This window comes from Xiphophorus hellerii, chromosome 14, assembly GCF_003331165.1.
Source record: "Xiphophorus hellerii strain 12219 chromosome 14, Xiphophorus_hellerii-4.1, whole genome shotgun sequence".
Taxonomy (NCBI): domain Eukaryota; kingdom Metazoa; phylum Chordata; class Actinopteri; order Cyprinodontiformes; family Poeciliidae; genus Xiphophorus; species Xiphophorus hellerii.
The window spans coordinates 6386278-6403781 of NC_045685.1; the positions used below are offsets into that span (position 1 = coordinate 6386278).

Sequence of the window (17504 nt, forward strand, 5' to 3'; positions counted from 1 at the left end):
AAGTTTCAGAGTTTTGACCCTTTAATTGTTCGTTCATTTCAGAATTACACACCTGAATTTAATCCCAACCAACTAGAATGAAGTTTGTGGTTTTATCGTGAAACGTAAAAATGTTCAAGAAGACTACACATAGGCGTGACACTACAAGATTACTTACTTTTTTTTTTAGATAATCCACTCGAATCTTTTAAAAACATTTTTTCACACAAGCAATCATTCCACCAATTGAATTTCGAAGACGGTGTTAAAAACGGTGTTGAAACATTAAAACTGGAAGATGTACTGGCAGTAATCAGTCACACTATAAAGCCACAATGTTAGTGTGAGTTTTTGGAAATTATATCAAGTTTACACTTTTGTACCTGATGTTATACTGATACTTTGAACAAACTATAAGCTACATCTAATATTCAGTTGGAGATTAATATTTCTCAACTGAATACAAAATAAACACAACATAATTTGCCTCCAGGTGAAAATGTGTCAAATGGTCATTTTTACATTTTATTCTTGGGTTAACCAGGACATATTGAATATAGTAAAATAGAACAATGTAAAACCTATACAGTTACATTCATTTCATGTTAAAATGCAAATAAATGAACAAATGCCCCAGCATTGCTAAGTCAGTGACCTATCAAAGCTGGATAAGTCATAATGTTAAGAATGACTATAATTAAATGTGGCCAGAGGTAAAATAGCCGCTATATGATTCAATATGGTCGATAAAAATGACAATGCACCTTTAATCAAGCAGAAAAACTTCAGTTTGTCATACAACATGCTTTGCATTCATTCAAGACGGCTCTTTTAGGGAAAATAAAAAGCATTAAAATGTGTTCAAGCTTCTGCATAAACCAAACTAACTCCCTCGTTTAAAAACATAAGATATATTTCGAACAAACGAATATAAGTTATAAGAATAAATGTGTCTATAGACACCAGATTATGAAAGCAAGATTCTTTTTTTACAACGTAAAAGATTAAAAGTCTCATTTACAGTAGAAGGGTCTTTAACCTGCAGAACATTCTGCCAAAATCTGACAATCATCACTTCGGTTCACTAGATTAACTGTTAAACATATTTGAACCTTATTGCTTCATATTATGTCAATATAATGAAGAGGGTTATAGACTTTGTCAAAGTCTTTGATAAACTATTTCAAGGTATAGTAAATCAACTATTTCCAAACTGACTCCATTCTAACAAAGTAAACCTCCTGTCACATTTATATAGGAAGAAACTTTGATGCTGCTCAAGCTGAACAAAAGGGTGAATGGATAAAGAAACTGATCTGTGTTTTACTTTTCAAGTACAAAATTCATCTGGAGTTAAAAAAGCTGGAAAAAAGTCATTTCTCAGCCACAATGCCAAAAATATCTCCAGGAGTTTCACAGAGGTGGAATATTTTCCACGAATGATGCAATGTGGAAGAGCAGTTCTTGGTTTCAGCCAGGAGATGTCAGTGGTGAGCCGTGCTCAGCGTGATCATGAAGGTTGTTCACATCTGTCCAGTAGCATCCTGCAGATTCTCTCTGATGGCGTTCAGCTCCACGATGCAGTCATTCAGCACGTTTGCCACTTGTCTTATTACGGCCACAATCTCCTTCTTGCAGCCTTTCTTCAGCTCTCTGGTTTCGTTTACGAAGTACTTGTCCATTCCTTTGAAGAGTCCTCGCAGGGAGCCCACAACGTCGTCGGTTATCTCTGTCGCTCGCATCACAGGCGAATCCACAATGCTGATCATCTGGACCGCCCTGCGGACTTCCCAGTCCTGGGAATAGTGCTGCGTGCCGGACCTGAGGAAGGGGTGGCCGCGCAGCCTGCGCAAGCCCTGATTGACGAAGTGGAGGATGTTCGAGATCTCCAGCATTCGCTCTTCGTACTCCTGCAGCAGACCCTCGATCTATTTACGGACAGAGAACGTTAAATTAGTGATTTCACACAGAAGAGAAAGGAGCAGAGTGATCAAGACTCTGCGGCTGCCATCATGTCTCACTGCATCAAAAACCCGCATTACCTTTTTGCGGTCGTTCTTGTTGTTGACGTTATCGGAGATGGCCGCAGAGGCGGAGGTGATCCCCCCGGCCGTTGCCACCCCCACGCCCACGGCCGTGATTACGAGGGACGCTCCGAAGGTCACGGGAGCCAAGGCCAGGCCAGTGATGGCCGCCACAGTGCCCACCGCGGTGGTGGTGCCCCCGCTGATCCCAGCGATCTTGGCTTTGTGATGGAACTCGTTGATGTCGTCGGCGAGAGCGTGGAGCGAGATGATGGACTCCCACAGGACCTCGGCTTGCTCGGTGAACACCTTGTTGAAGAGACGCAGGCCGCGTTCGACCTTCTCTGCCAAGATGGTGAATGACCTGCAATCAAAGCAAGATTTTAGAAGAGCTAGTTCTTAGTAGTTTCTTCTTTCTTTGCTTCTGTGGTACTCAAACTTATAACCTCCTTGTAAATTGATCCTTTTACCCAATTACTCATCATCGAATTCGAATAATAAACTGAACTTGACTGCATTGATAACTAGAATCGTTTGAAGTGCATGTGACTTTTGTACTGGTGCTACACAAGTATAAAATCAAAACATATTGCATAGTATCCCATAGTAACCAGTGAGTTGACCAAGAATTACTGCTGGTAAAAACAAATGATCGCACTTTGACTCATCCTCTTTGACGGCTACATCCTCTTCATCCGATGGCACTTCGTCCCATTCTGAAATGCACAAACGGGGGAATACAAATCCAGCACCATCCATCATTGTTCACTTGATTTTAAAATCGGTTTGGATGTTGACTTACTTTCTACCGTGTACCACCACTCCAATAAACTGTCCGTGTCCTAAAGATGAAGATACAAAACGTAGTCAAATATACAGTATGTCTGACCTTTCTTCAGAGGAGCGTATACATTTCTTCTGTCTTGCATAATTAATCTAATATGGGAAATTTACAGGAAAATACTTAGAGGGGAGTATGCCGGGACACAGGGGTAAAATATGGTTGTTTCCCAGCCAAAACGGGAGACTTGACAGGTATGATCTGTTTCTGAATTATTTTATATAGAATATTGCATGTTGCTTTTGAAATTTAGGAACATTTCACAAAAAATGTGGCTACTACAGTTAATTTAGAATTTACCTTAGGGAGTGACTGGCTTATCACACAGATACAGGTCAGCTTGGATATAAGCATGAAATCAAATGCATGAAATCAAATGCTTATTATATTTACACAAGTTATCTTCATCTTCTAAAAACAGGAGAAACCTGTAGTGGGAAAATAGTTTGTCACACAACTAGGCCTGTCGCAATAAATCAATCACAAATTAAAATGAACTCATTTTCAATGATTTATCATTTTTCTCTTTTCTCTCCGTTTCTACCAAAAACTTTGTGATGAAGGTTTTCTGTCTGGTGTCAGATAACTCTGTTTCGGAAGGACAATTCGGTTTACCAAGACGTCATCCTTTATCTTATTTGTCGTTTCTGTGGTTTGGTTTCTATATTTTGGAGATTTAAAATGCGTTAGGGATCCAGCGTTAAATGTTCATTAGGATTTAAAGTTTATTGATCTATGAGAATGTGTTCTTGCATTATTGTGCCATTACTGACATCTCGAAAATTGCCTCAAAAACAACAATATCATTGTTTATCGTAACAAACCTCTGGGGCAATTTATCGTCCAGCAAAGTTTGTTATCAAGCCTACATATAACCTTACATTAAATAATTCTGTTCCTATAAAAACAGAGAGTCCGTAAATAAAAGCATCCAGAATTTTTGTAAGAACCAAAGAAACTGACCCCGTCTTCCTCCTCTTCCTCCTCTTCGCCGGCTGCAGCCTGTTCGTCCATCCGAGCAGCCTGCCATGCCGCCTGAGTGGGGGAAGAAGATGAGTTAATCAGCAAGTGTTTGCAGCATGCGTCACCATTTTAAGTAACTTAAGGCGGCGCTGTAGGCCTTTATACACAGCAGTAGGCGTGTCACAGTGAAGATAGTATGCTGCTGAACCAGTCCGCTAACATGCTACCAGGATGTGTCAAGGTCCAATTGAGAAAAGAAATCAAACAGACCAAAACAACAGCATGAGAGGATTTGAGACTATAGTTTGCTAACATGAGGGCTTAATCAATCAGATCTGCATTGTGGCTAAAAGCTTGCTCATGTGACCACTGTACTGCATTCATTCCCCCCCCCAGTTTCTGGTAACTTTCACTTTAAATGCATTTCAAATGAAATATAAAGGAAGTCTTCATATTGTTCTTCTGCCTGACTGACAAAAGTCAAGATTCCCACTCAAAGCAAATCGTTTATAGAGTTGGTAGAACGTTTTAAAATCTGATAGTTAGCAGGTGAAGATTATCCGAACTGTTGATGCACAACCATCACATGACGGTGAATGTTAAAGGAGTTCGTAGGTAAAGATAAGAGTACAGTGTTGCAAAAGCACTGGGATTTTTCCCCCCACAGGCATTTTTCACAATAAATGTCAATGTACTTCATGCTGTATAACATGAAGTACAGCATGTTATACATACAGTATACTCCTGTATAACAGGAGACTGAGCTGGAGCTTCAACAATAGCTTTTGAATTGGCTGAAGATAATGCAGAAGCAGCAACTTTTTAAAAAATGTTGATTTTCGACATGTTAATTTCTTGTTTTTAAGTGTAGATATTAAAAAAAATAGAGATTTTAGCCATTTTTTATTTACCTTGTTTAAATGTAGATATTAAAAATAGAGATTTTAGCTATATTTTTGCATGGAATAAATCCTGCATTAAATTTCAGACTTTAAAAACCCCAGAATGACAAGTATCAATGATATATACTTCTCATTATTTCACTGGAAACCAAGTTCTTTTTTTTCTGTTTACATAATTCTTTAGAAACATCAACATCCCATATAGAAGAAAATGTCCTGATCCTCTTTTAGTAAAGGATTTTATATTTGTCTTTGATTTAAACCCTAAAAAACAGAAATAAAATTGTGTTTAAAATAAATAAATAGACCACAAAATTCCTATAGTAGATATTAAACATTTTGTTTGTAGCTGTAAATGTCTTTAGTTGGAGTAATGGCAAAAAGATGCAAAGTGGTTGCAGACCCCCTTCTGTAGACCAACCCAAAGCAAAGCTCAATTGTGATGTGGAGGGGAAATGGTTCATGCTTTACTACATTTTATTTCAAATAAAATAAGATCTGAAAAGCATAGCATTTGCTTGAAACTGAACGCAACCAACTGGCTTTTAAAAACCAACCAATAAATAGAAAATAGAGGGAATATGGAACCATTTCAGACACAGAGACACGGCCGTATCTAACGGGATATGAGAAGCAGACAAAAAGTCCAACTGTGACTTTTGGAGGAACTGCAGAAAACCACAACTCAATCTGTTGACAGGAAACGGCTTGCTGTGCTCGCCACAAATCTGCTCTCTTTCTGGAGGAGCCAATGAAGATAGAAAGACAAGAACTAGAACTGTAACGATCCAAGTACAGGCCACAGCGAACGTAGGAAGCAGGTGTTTATTCCGAATGAAAGAAAAAATGGAGCTTCGTCAGAGGCTACAAAACATTTGAAATCCGTTGAAGTTGAGACATTGCATCCGACTGAGAATCTTAAACATACCCTACTAATAACTTGGCCCTCCAAGCCATTTCAAACTCCGTTCTGGCTCCAATGAGACAATTTGAATCGCTGTCACTGAGGAATCAGTATCAGATAGTTTTTCCCCATCAGCACTTTAACAGTTGAAAAGTTGCAGACTTACCTGGGCAGCCTCAGACAGGTGCTCATCAGATGGGGCTTCTGATTGGTTCTTGGCCTTTTTGCTCTGATGAGAGAAGGTTCAGTCTGAGAATGTTGCACACGTCCATCAACGATTCCTCTGCTGTGGTCAGAGCGGACCAAACAGACTCACCTTGTGCTTTTGTTTTTTGGGAACTTTAGGCTTAACTGGCTTTTTCTATTGGGAAGAAAATATGTGTGTCAAAGGTGTTTTCTCATGCAAAAAAACAAAAACAAAACAAAACACTGGAGTCTAAATAAAGAACAAAGAATACCAGTTTGAGCATTTCAATCTCATCTGGATCTTCATCATACTCCTCTTGGTGAGACTTCATGTCTTTTTCTGTCATTTCATCATCAGTGGAGCCCTTCTGACAATAAACACCAGTAATAAATTCAATATAAGAAGCATGTTAACCATTAAACACTTACAGGGATTTGACTCCGCCTACCTCATTCAGTCCATGTGAGGCCTTAGATTTGTGTGGCAGATGCATCTTATGTTTGGACTTTTTCTGCCAGAAACAAGAAGACGATTTTGTTTTTGTACTTTATAGTGAAGAAATACTAATAACGACTAAGGAGATAAGCGTTTCAGTTAAAGCAATAATAATAATCAATGCGCATTAAGTTGTATTTCCCAAAGACTTAAAAAAACAAAAACAAAGAACAGCTGCTGATATAAGCTTATTGTGATCAGTTTTATGCAGTTTGTAGTTTCATTTTTTTTTTTAAAAGGCAGAAAGTTACATGTTTGCGTTCTTTGCTCAAGTCAACGTCGTCGTCCCCCTGCAGACTCGGTGAGTAACGATGAGACTTTTGCTGTTCGTCGTCCATGAAGGCAGCCTGATTTTCACATTAAAAGTTTGATTATGCAGTTTATCAGTGAAAACACTGGATGTTATTTAGTTGGTAAAGATTTATTACCTTAGCTGAGCGACGGCTGAGGGCTTCCGCCTCCTCGAGGCCTTCAAAATCATCATCCTGAACAAAAATAAAACGGACAGCGTAGAGAAATTAGAATAATATACTACGCAGAATAATAAGGCTGGAAAATGATCTGCAAAGCTACTATAAGCGGCAATAACTGATAACGTGGTTGTTGGTGATTCTGACATTCGAAATCGTAATCTCACACACAAAAAGGTGTTTGAGACATCTTCGCCACAAGTCACATGTTCCAGCGCTTTTGCCAGGACTATTGTAAAGGTTTGCCCACAATTGTTGGGATTGGTGGCTTACACTGGGGGTCTACATGCTGTTTTTCTTCATCGCTCAACGTCATCAGGAACCCGCGATGGTGACAGATATATTTTCCCACCACACAGAACGTAGGTGGAAAATATTAATTTTAGTCTCTTCTGCCCAGAGTTCATGTCGTTCCCTACACGGCTTCAGGTAAACCGTAGATGGAACTTCTTATGGCGCTCCCTTGACCCTCTTCCATGAGCTCAGATAAGATGATATTTGTTTTAACTCCTCTTTAAAACAAGAGGTGTTGCTTTGTCTGCAATTATGCTGTTTGCTAATGTTCCCCAACAAACCTGAAAGCTGCTGCAGAACAGCTTCAAACAGTTGAACTCTATTGACCAATCAGCTAACTTCTGAAGGCAGTCAGGGGGCCTGAATATAATTATTCACTACACTAAAGTTAGCTAAAGTCTTAAGAAGGGGTGTGAAGTAACGCACGGTGCATGAATACTTTTGCAAAGCATCGCAAGAACCGTAAGCTGTGGAAAACTGACAAAAAATATCAAACTATGCTATCTCAGGTCAGCATCCTATCTACAGTCGCATCAGACACAGGTTGTTGTTGTTGAAACTGAAATAGATCGCTACCTGGAGCTTGTCACGAGGTGTGTAGCCATGTGCTCCAGAGTCTTCAACAGATTTGTCCTGCGAGGGTGAAAACATCCCAAACATGTTCAGACATCCTCATTCCACAAACATGGCAATCACAAACAGTTGACCAGCCACAAGTCCCTGTCATACCTTTGAGCCCTTGCGAGACGTGTAGCCATGAGCTCCTTTTGGTTCATTGTGTGACTGTAGAAAACAAAGAAGTTGAAATGAGGTGGGATTTTTGCATTTTGTTTTTAATGTTTTAATTTGAGAAGTGATGCAATCAGAGTATCAGGGTGTAGCAGACGTTTTCTACCTTCTCTAATGATATGGCAAATCCTCTTTGTGGCACAAACTTGACTTTCACCTTGCTATTCCTCCTCTGGAGGAAAACAACTTAGGTTTAGAAGAAAAAAGGCAGAGCAGGTTCTGTTTTCACGTGAGCAGAAATGTGTTTCTGAGTAACGAGGGAAAAAAATCTAACAACCTGCCGAGGGCCACCTTTCTCCCCATCCTCATAATCTTCTCCGTCCAACACCGAGTCCTGAGAAATAGTTCAAGTTTAAGCAGCAACAGACTTAAATATGACTCCATGTTGAGCTGAAAACCTGACCTGCTGTTTTACCACATTTAACTTGAAGAATGGAGGTTGCTTACCGCCGACTGTCGACGTACAGTGGTGTTTTTCCTCTTGCTGCTTTTCTTCTGGTCACCGTCCTGTTGGAGAGGATTTAAGAACTCCCTGATACATTCAAGCATCACTTTGCTTTCACAGAAGAATTGTACGGAAAGCTGGAGTGAAATCTCTTAGAAAATCTCCTACAAGCTCCTTTAAGCTACCTTTGAATGTTGCAGTGAAAGCTCGTCGTCGTACGCAGAGGAACCAATGGAGGCTCTCCGAAACAGGCGATTGACTTTGGTCTTTGTAGATTTTTTCTAGAGGCATTAAGTATATCATAAAATAAATTTGTCAACCAGATTTATGGGCAGATTTTATACTGTTGGAAAACAGAACATACTTTATAGTCCAAACTATAAGGATCTTCATCATCTCCTGTGGAAATATGGTCACTGGAACCAAAGTCCTGCAAAACAGAAGCCAAATAACCTGCATAAAGACCAGCTAGCATAAAACAACAACTGCTGGTGTTACAACATGCGATGATCTCTACCTTGGGGGTTTTTCGTCGACTGGGCAGCGTGTTGCTCTTTCCCCCCATGGCATCATCTGAGTACTTGTCCTACATTGTCAAAGTTGTTACCATTTTAATAAAACAAGGCAAAACAAGAAAATATTCCTTTAGCAGATCAGATTTACCTTTGAGCTTCTTCTGGACAGCAGCGACATTCGCAGTTTCCTGTCCCTTTTCTGGAAAACGTTCAGAGTTTAGATGAAGCTGCAGCTGGAGCAGGAGAACAAGGAGGAAGGAGGAAAGGTTCTACCTTAACGTTGCCAAAGGTACCGTCGGGGTCTTCGCTGCTTCCTCCGTCTGACTCCATCTTGGCCTAAAAACAGGCAGCAGTCTTCAGCTGATTTTCTATGGTTTTAAAAATCGGCAAAGTTTAACAGACGAAACTGAACTGACTGACCTTCAACGACTCTCTTCGTAGCTTAAATGTTCCAGACTTTGAGAAGTCAGACAGAAAAACACATTCAAATTCAAAGTTTCAAGGACTTAAATTGGAATCTGTTGTAAAAGATAAATAAAGAAGAACATTTAGATTTGTTTTCTTACTGGCTTAAAGTCTGGATCCAGCTCAGGACTGTCCTCAGGCCAATCCTCCACACAGAGTTCCTGATTCATAGAGGGAAAAAATGTTTACATTTTGCTTCAACTTCATAAAACAGATCAGCACATATTTCTGGATAAGTGATTTATTTCTTCATTGGCATCAGATTATTTTTTTTCCTGGTAGGACACTTGTGAAAAAGCTCTATGGTCTCGTTCATACAGCCTGTGTATGAATGTACAGTAGTGGTGTATTCTGCGACCGACATGGTAGAGATGTCAAACCACCCGAAACTGATAAGGCCACAAAAGTTATGATGCTTTTTTTAAACGTCAAAAGAGGCTTTCATTGCATTACAATACAGGAGAGCGATTAAAAAACACATTTGAGTGTGCCTGTAAAACATTCAAGTTTTAAGGGCATACTCTCATTTATCATGCACATAGTTCAGACTTTAGCCCTTAGCACAAAAAAACTGGCTACCAGTAGCAACAACGATGGAAATAAAAATGTTCTTGTATGAATCAGAGCAATGTATACAGAAACCAGGTATTAATTAACATTGACTAACACTGTTGTGCATGTGGATTAATCTCAAAAGACAGGTTAACTTTTTAAATATTCAGCATTTTCAACTTCAGGTACCATTTAGTTATGTACCCGTTTCTAGTTTTTGCAGTGTTCTGCTTTAGACTTGATCAAACTTTTAGTTTGCTCTTTGGTATTTTGGTATTTCTTGCCAATTTTGAATGTTATTATACACTTCTAGTGCACTTAAAATAAATCTGGCATGTAACATTTGTCGCTTTTTCTGTTGTACCGTCACCCTACTGACCTCTGACTCCAAAACCCAGGCGTCACGCGTTTCTTAAACATGACATTACAGTTTTCCAATCTAGAAGAAGCATCATATCTTTCATTCTGACCAAAATCTGTACAACATTTAACAAAGTGAAACTTTCAGCTTTACAGTGGGGAACATTTTTCTAGGTGAAACTCACCTGTCCGATAAGGAGGACGTCCTCAAACACGACAAAGTTCTCAGGTTCCAATGGTTTGCTCTCCTGCAAAACAAATATATAAAACATCCATGTTGAGCAATTTTCTATCTGGTGTAAAAAAAAAAATGAGATGAGCACTCAAATTAAATATCAATAAGAAGCAGAAAATAACTTTGCATGGCAACATTCCTGTTGCCCAGACATGATTCACAAATCTGCCATTGGTTTATGATAGAAGTTACAATATACAGTAAAAACTGCATTCACTATGAGAAAAAAACAGTCTGAGAGTTAGGCAGACATTAGTCATAAGTTATATGCAGAGATGTAGATTGCTGGTTTTCTCTTGAATTTTGGTTTTGCATTTCTTTCTCTATATAAAAACAGAAAATACAGATTCTATGTCTGTGTAAGAATAGAGATAACCCATTTGAACACCACATTACAAATCAGACTTCATACCATTCTCTTTGGTTTGTGAGGAAGGACTGGTTTAGGAAGAGGTTTGAGGACTGGTTTGAGGACTGGTTTAGGCGGCGGTTTTGGCGGTTCTGGCTCAGCAGTGTGTGCTTCAGGTACTTCTGGTTCCAGTTTAGTCTAAGAGTTTAGAGGAGAGAAGGAGTTTATACAGTCACAAGTCTCCTCATTGATGGAGTTCAACACAAAACATCAGAAAATCATCTGTGTTTTTGAGGCTTACAGAGTATACTGGGGATGGAGGCCTCTCTGGTTTTGGTGGCTTCTCTGCTTTGGGGCGTCGAGTTCGAGGAAGGGGTCTTGGTGGCCGTTTGAAAGTTTGCACCTGCATGACATATGAAATGACTTTATAGTAGCCTTAAAGTGTTTAGTCTTGCTGTTTGAAATAAGAGTAACATACGTGAGTCAAATCAGCTGGAGAAAAGCTGGGCGAGGAGGACAGACTGCTGGCCTGGCTGAAGGAGGTCGGCTCAAGAAATTCCTCTTTGCTTCCCTGAGGCGTCGTCAAAAAATCTTTTGGTTTGGTTGCAGGCTTTCGTGGAACAACTGGAGGAACTTTTGGTGGAGTTTTCTTTGCTAAACCTGTTGAGACCGGCGTGTCTAACTTCAACTCAGATGGGCGATTGGTTAAAGGTATAGAGGACATTGTCTTGGAGGGAGTTGGACCGAAAGGATCATTTAAACTGGGGACATTGAATAAATTCCTTGGGAGCGGACGTGGGAATGGATCCACAGGATTTGTAGGCGGTGAAAATACGTCAAATCCTTCCTTAAAAGAATTGTTATTGTCGGTGCTGGGGGTATTGTCTGGATGGAAGAGTTCCTCACTGTTCCTGGAAAACAAATCTGCTTCTGAGGCCGAAGTTTTACAAAATGGGTTTGGTGCCTCAGCTTTGTTAGGTGAGCCAAACAAAGCATCCACATCATCCGTGACAACGTCTGAGCCATTTCTCTGTCTGGCGGTGGCGTTGAGCCTCAGAGAGGACGGACTGAAGAGCTCGTCTTTAGGGTCGTACCGCTGAGGCACGTTAAGATCTTTGTTTTCCGTGGCCTTAATTTCATAACCAAGTTCCTGAGGTGAGCTTATGAATTTCATAGTAGGTACAGAGATGAAATTGTCTGGTTGTATTGAAGCCTCTGTTCCATTAGTGCTGCTGGTCGATTCCTAGCAGCAGAACACAACTACGTTTGGGATGGGTTCAGTAAAAGTCAATGTTGTCAATAGGCAGAGATCTGTAACATACATACCTTGTAATATGCATAAAAAGGGTTCGCTCTGATCAAATCTGCAGAGTCTCCGTTCTATATGACGTAACAAGAATTCAATATTAAATAAATAAATAAAATATAGTTAAAGCTACACAGCTACGAGAAACAGTCATTCCAAAACAAACCTGAAGCCTTGACGGAAAGTCTTCTTGGACTCCATTCTGAAAAAATTACAAAAACTATGAGTCCTGCTTTTGCATCATGGATCATCAATTTAAACCATTACAGGAACCAATGCCATGCTGGTTTTAAAAGAATCATCAGCTCTCCCACCACCACACTCCAGTTTCTGTGCATTATAGCCAAACATCAACACTTCAGCCTGGTTTGTCCAAAGAAAATTGTTCAAAAAATGCATTCAGGTGTCGCTTTTCAAAACCCAAGACAAGCAGGTCAAACTCCTCGGGTCATTTTAAACTTCCCTCCTTGTAAAGGTTTTGTAATTCATGATAACATTTAACCTTTGACCTAAAAATGTTAAAATGCAGCTCTCAGGTTTTCACGCCTTCTGAGCACAAACCTACCATGCAAGACTAACATGTCTACCATTTCCAAAATAATGGAGACTGATTCTGGTCTCCCTGGAGACATTTATCCTCTTGGTTTATAATTAAAGAAAGCGAGAACGTTGCTGCTAATGGTTGTTTAAATCTAAAGAAGCTCAAATATTTTTCAGTTTTTAAGTTTCTACTCTAAGGGGGAAAAAAGTCAACAAAGTAATCTGGAAGTAATTCCAATTTTGATTGTATATTTGTGCAACCACTTACATTGTAGTGACGATGAGGGGGATCATGAGAAGCCATTTTCAGCATATTTTGTAGAGTCGCAACACTCTGCAGAGACAAACCATTGCTTCACTGATGATGCATACATTTAGCTTCCTTCATGATTTAATCAGACATTTTAAACTATGGTAAAGGTGCAAAAATTGGTTCCTTTTAGGATTCAACTTGCAAACATAAATCTCGACAAAGAGGAGACAATAAGTATTTGATACACTGCCAGTTTTTCCAAGTTCCCGCACCTACAAACAATGAAGAGGAGAACAGAATATATATATATATATATATATATATATATATATATATATATATATATATATATACTGTATATATATATATATAAACAATAGTAAATCTGATTGTAGGATTTTTAAGTTACTAATTTAAACTTTTGCTGATGATATTTCACAAGAGTCACCAGGTATATAAATGTTCGTTTCCAAACGTAGTTCGACCGGCTTGTGATTTGGCACGCTCTAAAACAGAACAGAAACAATGCTAAAAACAAAACGATCAACAAGAACCTGAAAAACTAGACTGCAGAACTGAAACTGTCATATGCAAATACCCATCCATCCATCCATTCACCCATTCACCCATCCATCCATCCATCCATTCACCCATTTTCTAACACCCTTGTCCCTAGTTGGGTCGGGAGGGATGCTGGTGTCTATCTCCAGCTAACGTTCCGGGCGAGACGCGGGGTCACCCTGGACAGGTCGCCAGTCTGTTGCAATACCCAAACTTTTGTAAACAGAAGACTGCACTGAAGCATCTTACACTGAATTGCTGTTGTTGTCTTTAGCATATTTACAGGTATAAATCAACTAAATTTCACAGTGAATTGACTGGTGATATTTCTGCAATGCAGAGTCTGTAAATTCAGTCTGTCATGAAGGAAAGGGAGGAAGGAAAGAATGGATGGCTAGGCGGAAGGACGGACAACTGGAAGAATGAACTAATGGAAGAATGAAGGGGTAATCAACGGATGGACGAAGAATTTATAGAAGGAACAATCATTTGGATGGCACCACCCTGATGGATGGATGAAAATTTAGACAATGGGATAGAGAAAGTTTGGAAATGCAAATATCGTTTTACAACCTACTTATTCAAATCTGGAAAAGACTTGAATTCCAAACTGCAAAGAAACATGTAATTATCCAGCCACGAACCAAAAATATAATACTCTACAACATCTGTTTAGGGCTAAAATGATTCCTCGAGTGATTCGAGTACCTCGATTATTAAAATTCCTCGAGGAAAATTGATCTGCCTCGAAGCTTCGTTCCGTTATATTTTATTATTTAATACACCGTGTTCCGGCCGGGTTATAACTTGCGTTGCACGGAGCTCTCACTTCCGCCTGAGTTGTTGACGAAAGCTAAGTGTTAGCAACATAACGTCCAGTTTTCAAGTTCCGGCCCGGGAGGATTTTATTGATTCATGATAATGTCCGGGTCTTTGTCGTTTTTTTTCGGGGACCCAATAAGCGTCCTTAAAATGACTGGCGCAATGCCTGGAGTACGGCAGCCTTTTCTCCTCCCGGAGCTGCTGCCTGGTGGCCGGTTCAGAGCGAACAGCGGGGAAGAGCGCTATACAGGTGAGCGGATATGAACACGATTAACATAAGGGTGGCTTTACGGACAAACGGGAAAATGTATTTAATATCATCCTGGTCTCAACAAATGTGTGGCAGAGAGCGACGTGGCGGCACGTAGCTGGTAGATGAGTTTCTGTGTGACAAACAAAGGTGTCAAATCCTGTGACTGACATGAACACAAAAGGTATAAATGTCTGAGCAAGGTGAGAGTTCATCTATTAAATTGACTGAAGATGAATACACAAACCAAAAGCTGGAGTGTAGACATTTTTTATGAGCATCTTTGTGAGCCTGACTCTTTATTATTAAATTGAACATAATTTAAGATTTTTGTACAACTTTTCTTCAGGTTAACTAAGAAAGTGAGCTATTATTGTTACAGGTTAATTTCCTAAACTACAGAAAATTTATTGTTAGGGAAGCTCAAATGTGGAAAATTGGACTGATGTTGATATGTGATATTAATATTGCTGTTATGTTAGATTTACCAATGTTTTACTTTATTTTTTTTTATCCGATTACTCGATTAATCATAAGAATAATCGATAGATTACTCGATTAATAAAATATTCGTTTACAACAGCCCTACATCTGTTCACATGTACAGTCATAACGTTGCAAATTCAGAAACTTTAATATTCAATACACCTTCTATTTTTACACACGAACTTGCTTTCATTGCTGATGTCAGAGATTAGAAGAGGAAACAATGCAGCAGGAATTCAGTTGCCATGACAGCCTGGGTTTGGCAGTACAGTTTGTTTGTTAGGAGAGATGATACAGACAATAATACTTAGAATGCTACCAGTGGGAAAAAAAATCAGCACTGCCCGTCTGAAAATTAATGTTTTCCCTGTATCATGTTTTCCAAAGTATGATACAGGTAAAATACAATATTTTAGAAAACGGTGGAATTACTTGATGTCATACTTTGGAACCAACAAACATTTTACACACACACACACACCCACCCCCACACACACACACACACACACACACGCACCCACACAAAAAAACCATATTTGTAGCAGAAAACCAATTTAAAAGACTCACAGGTCGCCTCCCGAGTGAAGTTAGTGCTGCTGCTCCTCCAGGTTCAACCACTTAAACGCCATTTTCCTTTTTTGATTTTTTTTTGTGTGTAAAAAATAAAGCAAAAAAGCGCAACAATTACAAATTAAAGGTAAGTGACAATGCCTGTTTTGATAAAAAAAAAAAAAAAACAACTAAACTTTTCACAAATATGAATCAGCTTACTAGTAACGCAGCCTATTTTTTCTGTTTTTCCAAAAGGTATTTTATTAAAAATAATAATAATAATAAACTTACCACCGCCGTTTCTCCCCTTATGTCCTTCCTGAACTTATTTTTAACACAGTATGTTTTATCCCAGAACAGAATATTTTCCCACAGTTGATCGTTATTCCAGGAAAAAACAGAATTCTCTCGTAATAAAACTCATCACTGCCTTCCAGAGGTCCGCACCGCTTTGGTTTGTAATTACCTCTCTGCTGGAAACACCTGCTGGAAGGTGGATGTACGAAGCAATTAAACTTCCGGTTGTTAGATTTTTCAAAATAAGATTCTTCTCGAATTTCCTCTGCCTAAAAAAAATGCCGTTTCGTTTCAACAGGAAGGAGCGAGGAGCTGGCAATATATTCACTAACTGTAAACTATGTTTGTTTTGCTGAAAAGCACGACGGAATAAAACGTGAACTTTTACCGCAAATCACAATTTATTACATTCATAAATTATGAAACAAGAGGCAATGTTGAGAAGATATTTGGCTTACACAAATTAGCTTTGTTGACGTACTGTCCAGGTTCAGTGTGAAGTCCCAAATATTTTGTGGTTGAATTTGACTCCAAACTATGTGTATGGTTTCTCATAACTGAAACACATTAAAATGATAATAGATACTTTTTTAGGTGCCTTTTCTGGATGGAGTCGGTTTATGTGCCCTATCCATAGAAGAAAAACAATTAATATTGCTGCTTACAGAATGTTAATATTCAGGTCTATATATGGACAGGTATTAATACATGGGAGGTTGTACAACCCCTAGCTGGATACATGTTGTAAGAAAAAAAAAAGTACTATAACTTTATAATTATTAGATACTTCAGTATTGTTGAGTTCATAAAAATCCAAAAATATTATTACAACTAACCTGTTATAGGCTGATGAGATTTAGATAAATGCAGTGTCTACAAAACATGCACTTATATAAAATATTATTATTATTATTATTATTATTATTATTATTATTATTATATATTTGGGTCCCTCCTGTTGTCTGGCTCAGCAAAAATCATAAATGCAAAAGCATTTGTTAAGTTAAAGGTAATTACAAATAAGTTAAAGGCAGCTCTTTCACTTACAGGTGAGGCCACAAATCTGTTAATGAAGCCACATGCACTACATGAAAAGTATTTAGTGAAATTAAATATATTACTTTTTATGTTAAGACCCAAATAACTAATTTTTTTTTTACCCCCCAACACCACAACATTTGCATCACTACAGGTAATAAAAAAAAATAAAAAATGCATCCAAAAGTATTCGCACAGATAGTACATTATTTTGAAATACAGATCCGGGTTGTTTCCGGTTTCAACGCCGCTGCCGGCTGACGGAAGTCCGCTGCGGTTTCATCCGAAGCGCAGTCGCCTCGAAGCGGACAGACCGGTCGTCCTCTCCCCGCCGAACCGGGTGGAGTGGTCCGGGTGTGTTATCCTGACAGACGATGTCATTCCTTGAATTGTTTTAGTTCCCATGAAATTGCGCTAAATAACAATGATGCAGGAGATTTTTTTTTATATAACAAGCACCGCCTCAGTGAGCGTCACGTTTTCCAAACACCACCTTCTTGACTTTTTTTTTTTTATCAAACAATGATACAGCAGGAACGATGGGAAACAACATTCCAGCAAAGTTCACAGGAGTTCGGAGTGTAAAACAAAAAAACGATTTTCACCAACTTTGACCTGAATATCCAGTAT

The 17504-nt window shown here is 38.9% G+C and overlaps 1 protein-coding gene across 2 annotated transcripts; it reads right to left on the reverse strand.

Moving 5' to 3' along the window:
* Positions 1-157: 157 nt before the first annotated feature.
* LOC116732439 (nucleolar protein dao-5) lies at positions 158-16568 on the reverse strand. Of its 2 annotated transcripts, none has more exons than XM_032582594.1 (32): positions 15831-16568; positions 15555-15620; positions 12884-12949; positions 12242-12277; positions 12096-12149; positions 11248-12012; positions 11071-11172; positions 10833-10967; positions 10371-10433; positions 9375-9434; positions 9229-9264; positions 9082-9144; positions 8957-9007; positions 8811-8879; positions 8658-8723; positions 8479-8574; positions 8296-8355; positions 8126-8182; positions 7955-8020; positions 7789-7842; positions 7636-7692; positions 6724-6780; positions 6547-6642; positions 6249-6311; positions 6072-6164; positions 5930-5974; positions 5780-5842; positions 3808-3879; positions 2806-2845; positions 2662-2719; positions 2022-2367; positions 158-1907 (listed from the first exon to the last, which is right to left on the reverse strand). In XM_032582594.1, the coding sequence occupies exons 3-32, from the start codon at positions 12926-12928 to the stop codon at positions 1503-1505; spliced, it is 3273 nt and encodes a 1090-aa protein (XP_032438485.1). In that variant the 5' UTR covers positions 12929-12949; positions 15555-15620; positions 15831-16568; the 3' UTR covers positions 158-1502. The 2 variants fall into 2 exon arrangements, with proteins under 2 accessions (XP_032438485.1, XP_032438484.1); XM_032582593.1 differs by having other exon boundaries at positions 6072-6167; positions 15831-16564.
* Between the last annotated feature and the right edge of the window lie 936 nt (positions 16569-17504).

What these genes read in the sequence shown, in the direction of transcription:
- LOC116732439 (XM_032582593.1), bottom strand. Translation starts at nt 12,928, where the DNA reads ATGCTGAAAATGGCTTCTCATGATCCCCCTCATCGTCACTACAAT. An exon ending in CTTTTTATGCATATTACAAG is followed by an intron (nt 12,013 to 12,095) that starts GTATGTATGTTA and finishes TTCTGCTGCTAG; the next exon opens with GAATCGACCAGCAGCACTAA. An exon ending in CTGTACGTCGACAGTCGGCG is followed by an intron (nt 8,183 to 8,295) that starts GTAAGCAACCTC and finishes ACTATTTCTCAG; the next exon opens with GACTCGGTGTTGGACGGAGA.